Source organism: Phallusia mammillata, chromosome 4 (assembly GCF_965637545.1).
Source record: "Phallusia mammillata chromosome 4, kaPhaMamm4.hap1.1, whole genome shotgun sequence".
Taxonomy (NCBI): Eukaryota; Metazoa; Chordata; class Ascidiacea; order Phlebobranchia; family Ascidiidae; genus Phallusia; species Phallusia mammillata.
This window is the reverse complement of record NC_137255.1, coordinates 25,030,571-25,038,501: the sequence shown is the minus strand read 5'-3', so window position 1 is coordinate 25,038,501 and position 7,931 is coordinate 25,030,571. Positions and strand designations below refer to the sequence as shown.

Sequence of the window (7,931 nt, the reverse complement as noted above, 5' to 3'; positions counted from 1 at the left end):
ATGACTTCAACAAACGAAGTAAGTAAAACTGCGATATTTTGCATCTTTAATTGTTTCGCCAGCATTTTGCAAACACTGTAATGATATGTAGAGAATTAAATTATCCAACTTTAACAAACCTGTAAATAGTTTTGTCGCTGTGGTCCAAAAGCCCACATGTCTAATAAGCATATATTTATGGTTGTTTGTACATGAAAACACGGGAGATATATAATTTGTTTTATTTCTTTGAAGTTGCAGGATTTGGACCGTGGTGACATACAGTCTATTCCTTCTCAACAAAGTGAAATCAGTAGCAAGTCACAGCAGCCGGGTATGAGATACATTGACATGTTGGAACTTGTAGTTATCCACATAATGTTGACAATTGCATTGTGACTGATAATTTTGTGATTTTTTTTAGATTCCATCGAAGGAACAGAGAGTAGGGAGGCCAATACATCTATAGAAATCACACAACCGAAAACATCATCCGGGGAAGTTTCAAGGGAAACCCCCCAATCTCAGCACCCGGGTATAAGAGGAAACTCTACTAACACAATAACTCACGTCAGCCGCACATTAAGCTAATTTTCGATAGGCCGTATATATTTTTTTCGATAGGCGGTATATGTATATTTTTTTTTTCACGGGGTTCGAACCCAGGACACTCCGGGAGACGAATCCCGATCAGGTTTTTTATGTCTGTATATGGGTCAGGCGCGCTGGAGCATTCGGCCAAGTTCCTACTCCCGATAGGCGGTAGACGAAAATTGAAAACCTAATCAACTGTGCTTGCGCTAACTAGCGGAATATAAACACAAATCGCGTTTTAAGCGCATTCTAAGGTCACTCTTTTTGCGTTTAGATTCCGGCAGTCGTGCAAATACCGAAGTTCAACGCTCCACCGAATCTACAGAGGATAGTTCCTATTCCAGCAAATCACCACAGCAACAACCGAGCGAACCAACAGGCGGCGCCCAAGAGCAAGTACCATCTTCTTCTCGCCAAAGAGAAATTCCCACCAGTAGCAGATCGCAACACGATGGTAAGAAAAGTTATTTTATCAAAAACGTTTTCAAAGTTTTTCGTTGTGTTTAGATCAAACAAGACCTGCACGAATGCTGGTGGTCAAAGAACTTCCTGTTACATGGACATCACCACCGCAACCTGAAGGTAAACCCAATAACAAATAAACACGTGAAAATTATCTGAAAGCCATATGTTGTGAAGGTGGGGCCTCATTCTTGAGCAGAGCTAAACGAAGCCTTCAAAAGCTCTTTGAAGCAAAAACGGGGGAAAGTTCAGTTTTCGGTCAAACACCAGGTATTTTGTTTTTGGTTTTCGAGAGATTCTTAGGTTGTAAAACAATCTGGTTTAAGTATTGGATATCGTACACATAAATAGTTTTTATTCAGCGGCAATCATCTTAGCATTGTGACATCGCATGTTTTGTTTACTTGAACCAGTGTGAATTAAATAGCGCAACCGTTAATTTGTAGAAACTATATTTATATTTTTTTTTAAATTACCTTATACTTGCTTTTAGATAAAAGTGTCGACTTCAATCAATTCATCAAAAAATATGTTAACTTATTAAAAACAAAAAAGTATGATGAAGCAAAAACGACAAAGCAACAACTTTCAAGGCTATTCGAAAGTCAACTGTCGGTCACTGCAGTAGACCTACAACGCGAAGCCAAAAAACGTCAAAATGACGGCAAATATTTGGAAGCTATTTTGTTTTCCAGCATTGCCGCACATTTCTATATGAAGAAAAATCCCTACTATGCTGCAGAAAGAAGGATGGCGGGTTGTGCTAAGGATATTGGAGAAACAAACCAACTTTTGATAAAAAATTCTAATTTATTTACGAAGTCGAGAAACAGAGAAATCGTGCGCGATCACGTGATCCCACTCTGATGCAGGACATAACTCAGCGAATCCGCGACCTTCAAATAAACGAAGAAATTCGAAGTGAATGGGAAGTTTGGTGTTTGTATTGCATTGAAATGAGTCAAGGTCACATCAAGGATTTGGCATCGAGAGAAACAACAATAAAACTTGGACTTGTTTTTTTTACCTAATTCTTTCCTGAAAAATAAAAAAACGAAAAGAAACCGCCCATTTAGTTGTTTGACGGTGAATTGCGGATTTTTATTTTCCAAATCACTGTTGGTATAGTTTGACGCAATAGCCATAAATTGCTGATTTGTCCGCGTTGCTGTTGTTTGCCAGGAAGTAGTTACAATTCACGATACCTCATAAAACGACGTCATGTTATCCAATACACTTAACTGGGCGAAATATGCTGCAATTTCAGGGTTCATTGAGTAACGCTAAAAATTATATTCCAACATGATGCAGTGATGCCGAAAAGATGTACATAAGTTTTGGCTGTAAAGACTTGTTCAAAAATAGTTTAAGAGAATTAAGTCGCAAGCATGTCATAGCTGGCACCTGTGAAGTTGAAATCAGTAGTAGGACGGCTTGTCAGTCAGAATTTTGTAAAGAAGGAACTTCGTCAAATATATACGCTGTTGTTGCCTGTATAGTGCAATATAGATTTTATTCGAAAATAAGCAACGTTTTCATATGATACGCCTTCATGAGGATAATGTCATGTTGTAAAACATAAATCTGTTTCTTGTTGTTTGTGGCAAACCAATAGCGCAGAAAAGTAGAGAAAATATTCAGTGACATTGTACATAAAATTTTACAATGACTTCAACAAACGAAGTAAGTAAAACTGCGATATTTTGCATCTTTAATTGTTTCGCCAGCATTTTGCAAACACTGTAATGATATGTAGAGAATTAAATTATCCAACTTTAACAAACCTGTAAATAGTTTTGTCGCTGTAGTCCAAAAGCCCACATGTCTAATAAGCATATATTTATGGTTGTTTGTACATGAAAACACGGGAGATATATAATTTGTTTTATTTCTTTGAAGTTGCAGGATTTGGACTGTGGTGACATACAGTCTATTCCTTCTCAACAAAGTGAAATCAGTAGCAAGTCGCAGCAGCCGGGTATGAGATACATAGACTTGTTGGAACTTGTAGTTATCCACATAATGTTGACAATTGCATTGTGACTGATAATTTTGTGATTTTTTTTAGATTTTTTAGAAGCACAAAATCTATGGTATCTTTTTGAACAATCTTGGTGTTGTTTGTGGTGAAACTTCACGATTTAAAGAAGCAGTCGAATATTTCACAAAAGCAATCGAAGTTTACAAAACAGCGGAGGATTTAACTCAGCAACAACAAGTAGATTTGATTAGAGAGGGAAATTTGCAAATAGACAAAGCAAAGTTGAACAAGTGATTAAGTTTGCTGGAAAACAACTAAAGTTTTTGTTGGCGACAAAATTATTGTGAAACAAATTAACAATTTCTTTGTAAATATACTTTTTCTTCGATTTGTTGTATTTGTGCACAACCTCTGTATTTTAGTGCCAATTGTTTGACAAATGTAAAAAAAAACTGCTCAAAATTTTAATGAAAATTAAAAATTCCTCATTTTCACAAACTATTCAGAATATTTGTCACAGAACATCAGTTTCTACACATAAAATCTTGAAAACAAAGAATTAGTCATGAATCCTGGGTTTGTTTGCAGTGAGAAAGTTGCAGGTTTTACAAATTTTCATTAAGCTCACTAAAATGGGGCCCTTCGTTACAGTTAAAAGAGCTTAGGTTCGCAAAATGGAGAATAAGTTTATCACAACACAAATATTTTGAATCTGGTTTTGGACATATCTTATATGTTTTGGATTTTATTCCGACCAAACACAAGCATCTGAACGTTTTCAAACCAACGAGTTTCCACAAGTTAACTGCAACTCTTGATAATTCAGCTTGCATACAGTCACATTTATTATCAATTTCTCCATAAAATCTGCAAAAGTAAATTTGTAATTAAAATCTTTGCTCCAAGAGTTTAAATTTGAACAAAAAGGTCAACTTAAAAATAGTCAGCAAATGGAACAACATAATTCGAAGAGTGTAACGCTCAGTACGGGACCACCGGTGTTTTTTTTAACGGGGTTCGAACCCAGGACACTCCGGTGATGAATCCCGATCACGTTTTTTTTTATGTCTGTATATGGGTCAGGCGCGCCGGACCATTCGGCCAAGTTCCTGACTACCGGTGTTGCAAAACGTAGCAAAAAATATGTATATGTTACGTGTTGGCGTGCACTGGTAACAGGTGATTGGCATTTGCTTGTCATTGCACTTTATCCCTTTGCCATATTCTACAACCACAACTGACGCGCGACGGCATTAGGACACTGAATCACTTCGATTGGAACAAATACCAACACATGGCGTGACCAGTTGTGTTTGAATAGTTGTGAGGCAAGGCAGAAGGCGAAAATTCGTCAGTTTTGCGAAAAGACAGGAACCTTGAGTTGATTTGCCAGTAAAATATACGTCGCAGGGATTGCGTCATAATATTTCGTTTCTTATTACAATTCGTTTGTGGCTTGCTTGGTAAAAATGCACTCCACTTGCCAAATACTGATAAATTTTGTTTTTTTAACTTTGGATTCACGCCCTCTTGGAAATGTTTGACGCCTCCCTGCTTAAGAACCACTGTTTTAAAGTAAGTATGTTTATGAATGTTTACACCAACCCAAATTGCACTGACCGTCAGCGTTTGCTTTTAAATATGTATCAGTTGTTTTTGCACATATCAGTATTTACAAAAAGTCGAATGTGACAACAGTTGCATATAACAACAGATGTACTGTAAACTTATGTTTTATTTGTCCTACATCCTGCTTATGGCATTTAATGCAGTTTTTTTACCAATGTTTTCCTCATTGTTTTTTTTACATTTACACGATTCCGTTTTACGTCCTTATGTGATCGTGTGTTTTTTTAATTACAGTAGTTTTGCGAAGTCTAAATTGCAATTACAGGAGTTACCACAAACAAACATCATCATTTCTTTAACACAATAAACTCGAATATCTTCATCAAAAAATTCAAACACAAAATTCTACTTTCTTACATTTACTCCGTGCATTACGTTAAATTTGCCACTTTTATAGAAGTGGATTTTTAACTCCAGTTACAAAACGCTGCTGTAGTTTTGTTTACATTACGTGTGAATTGGGTTTAAAGCCTTTCCATCAGCCGTTTAAGCGGAATGTCAAAGAATCTTTTAGTGTTGCAATAAATTGACCTCAAAGTTTTTTTGTCACCTTACCGCAAACAAATTGATCCAAGTTTTTCACACATTTTTTTGGTAAAAAAACGAAAACATATATTCCATTAATAACTTACAGATTTAGTCCATTTCTGATGGTAAGTTATTTCAAGTTGTATAAAACGATTTCTTAAAGAAGAACGGTGTTTGGGCTTTAAACCAATTGTTTGTACCAGGCAGGATTTGAACCATATACTTTTATGGCTTGTAGTTGCATTTACATGCTCCCTCCAAAACATTTTTTTGGCTTATTTGGATGCAGTAAAACTACAACCTACGTTTAAACACAAAACCTCTACCAATTATCACCAGTGAAAACCTTTCAAAATCTAACACATGAATAAAGTATTGCACTTCAAAAAATTTATTTGTCGCAAAAAATCATTTCACCAAAACAAGAAGAAATTCAATTATATCCATGATAGTTTCTCTTCTGTGGTCGAAGAAAGGAACCGCTCACATAGGCCTACCAGTAACAGTTTTTTTAGCTCATTGAGAAACATGCGCTTTGGAAAGGCTGACGACTATCTCCCAATGTCGTGACCTCACATATGCTTGAATTTTTTGGAGTCTAAAAAACAAACGTTTGTATGTATTGAATTGGTTTGAAATATGCTATGGACGTTTAATGCTAATTCGCCAATTCAGTTTTTGTTATAAATTCAAAAAAGTTTGTTTATGATGTTATCTTTTATGTTAGTAAAGTTTTTAGGGAATTAGATAACTCAGCATACCAGCATAATACAAAGACATTCAGGTCGGTCAAGGCCGGTCAGCAATAATAGCCTAATTATCATTTTTTGGGTTTCATGTCGTCATCTTTTTGTGACGTCATTAGTTTGCAATTGAAAAAAGGGGTAAATGAAACCAATTAGGTTCCTTTTAGGGAAACAATTACAAAAAGGTTAAGGATAAGACCAGTGGTCCTATATTTCGCGTTTCAAAAAAGATCAGATGAATTGTAAAAACAGAAAATAAGTGATTTACCAAGCAATCGTCGGAAGTGTTTGATCGACAATCGGATACTTGGCAGACATTACACCCAAGATTGTAGAGCACTTGCATGTTGAGACGAGCAGTTCTTTGTTTTGAAACTCCCAAGTGGTCAAGGTTTACGATGTTCATGCAAGAATGAATGAAAAATCGTTTATCTTGTATGTAACCTGGAATAAAAAATATGGTTAAAGTCTGATTCAAGTTGAAACGTTCATTATCTAAAATGTTTCGTATAAGGTTATAATTTGTAAACGCTACAAAAAAGTCTTGCACTAAATGATCCAAACTTTGTTAAGGGTTGGACGTATTTGAAATAGTTTGAGATGACTTGTTTAATGTTTAATCTCTTTTGTGTTGCCGTTTTTAGACAAGATGCTTGCATAAGCGTAAGTTACTGATTTCAGCCTTAAAGCAAACGTTTTCAAACTTCGGAAAAACAATGCGATACGACAGTTTTTTTTACGACAAATGTGCAAACGATTTATTTTACCTCAATTGCAAAAACAAAAGTTGTAACAAAAACCTAGAGCAAATGACTTTTTTGATATTGCTGACCGTAAATCAGGTTTTTGTATCATTATTGTTCAAACCAAGGCATAGATGAATAGCTGGGAGCAATGTTCGCGTAAGTGCCGGAAAGACTCCTGTCGTAGGTTCGAAACCCACCTTTTCAGACAAAAAAATGGACTATCGTTTTATATATTTTGTATGCCGACCAAACGTTGCGCACCCATATAATAAGCAAAACAATTCAACATTTTTTAACCTACACGGTCATTACTTGAAATTGAAACTTGAAGTTTTCAGTTTGTTATTATAATCGACTGTTGTCTTCATCGCCCGTACTGAATCACTGCGGTGACTCGTAATTTTATTATAAGCCACACACATTTAGGCTAATTAATAATTTGGCACTGGGCGTTCAAGAGGTTGTGGATTCCTGAGACGTAAAATATAAATCGTTCAATTTTACTATACCCGGTCAGCATTTAAAGTGTTAGTCGGCCCCTATCCATCCGTACAAAATTGTCGACAAGTAATGTGCAAGTCAACCTTCCTACGTAAACACTAATTGCTGCATGCACCGCCTTATATAAGTGCTTTCCTCGTAATGAGAAAAAACGCCAATAACCTTGCATGCGGTGTGATGGCTATCACGTAATTTTAATGACTCACCAATACTAAATGCGTATTCGAAATTTTTGTTTGTGGTTCTTACGGTAGTGGAATTTCTGTTTTTGCGTGTAATTATTTACAAAACAAACTGTAAGGCCAAGCCAATTATACGGTTTGACCTTGCTAGTGACAAACTTGAAGAAATGCTCACCAGGTTAACAAGGGCAAAACGGGACAATCTACTAACACCATACTTTACCGCAGACCCACATTTAGCTAATTTTTGATAGGTGGCGGAAACAGCACTTTTACCCATTTAAAAGAATACATCTCAAAAGTGTTTACGGTTAGAGCTTTTCTGGTCAGTATAGGGTAATAACATTCAATATTCAATAAAACTAGCAATATAACTTAGTTTCAAATGTAAAATTTTTAAAAACTTACATTCTAACTCCACCCCTCTTCAGCTGCTAAATAAATAATTCGGCTCTTTGCGCCACCTATCAAATTTTAGCTAAATGCGGGTCTGCCGTGAGGTATACTGCTGACTCTTACCGGCGCAAACCGCTAAATAAGAGAAAATTAAATGAGCAACTATTTTAAGCTTCGCTAAGTGTAT

General features: G+C 35.9%; 1 protein-coding gene and 1 long non-coding RNA gene across 2 annotated transcripts; both read left to right on the top strand.

The window, feature by feature from the left end:
• Positions 1-2,286, top strand: LOC145223671 (uncharacterized). The gene is made up of 7 exons (XM_080090068.1): positions 1-18; positions 235-313; positions 404-514; positions 848-1,027; positions 1,081-1,155; positions 1,213-1,305; positions 1,529-2,286. Exons 1-7 carry the CDS (start codon positions 1-3, stop codon positions 1,900-1,902), a joined length of 930 nt encoding a protein of 309 aa, XP_079946194.1. The 3' UTR covers positions 1,903-2,286.
• Positions 2,287-2,609: 323 nt separating this feature from the next.
• LOC145224565 (uncharacterized) lies at positions 2,610-3,558 on the top strand. Its single transcript, XR_013859691.1, has 3 exons — positions 2,610-2,718; positions 2,935-3,013; positions 3,104-3,558. It is a non-coding gene; the product is annotated as an uncharacterized LOC145224565 (long non-coding RNA).
• The last annotated feature ends 4,373 nt before the right edge of the window (positions 3,559-7,931 follow it).

Coding starts and splice junctions, on each gene's coding strand:
- LOC145223671 (XM_080090068.1), top strand. Junction 515..847: donor CCCCCAATCTCAGCACCCGG/GTATAAGAGGAA, acceptor TTTTGCGTTTAG/ATTCCGGCAGTCGTGCAAAT. Junction 1,028..1,080: donor TAGCAGATCGCAACACGATG/GTAAGAAAAGTT, acceptor CGTTGTGTTTAG/ATCAAACAAGACCTGCACGA.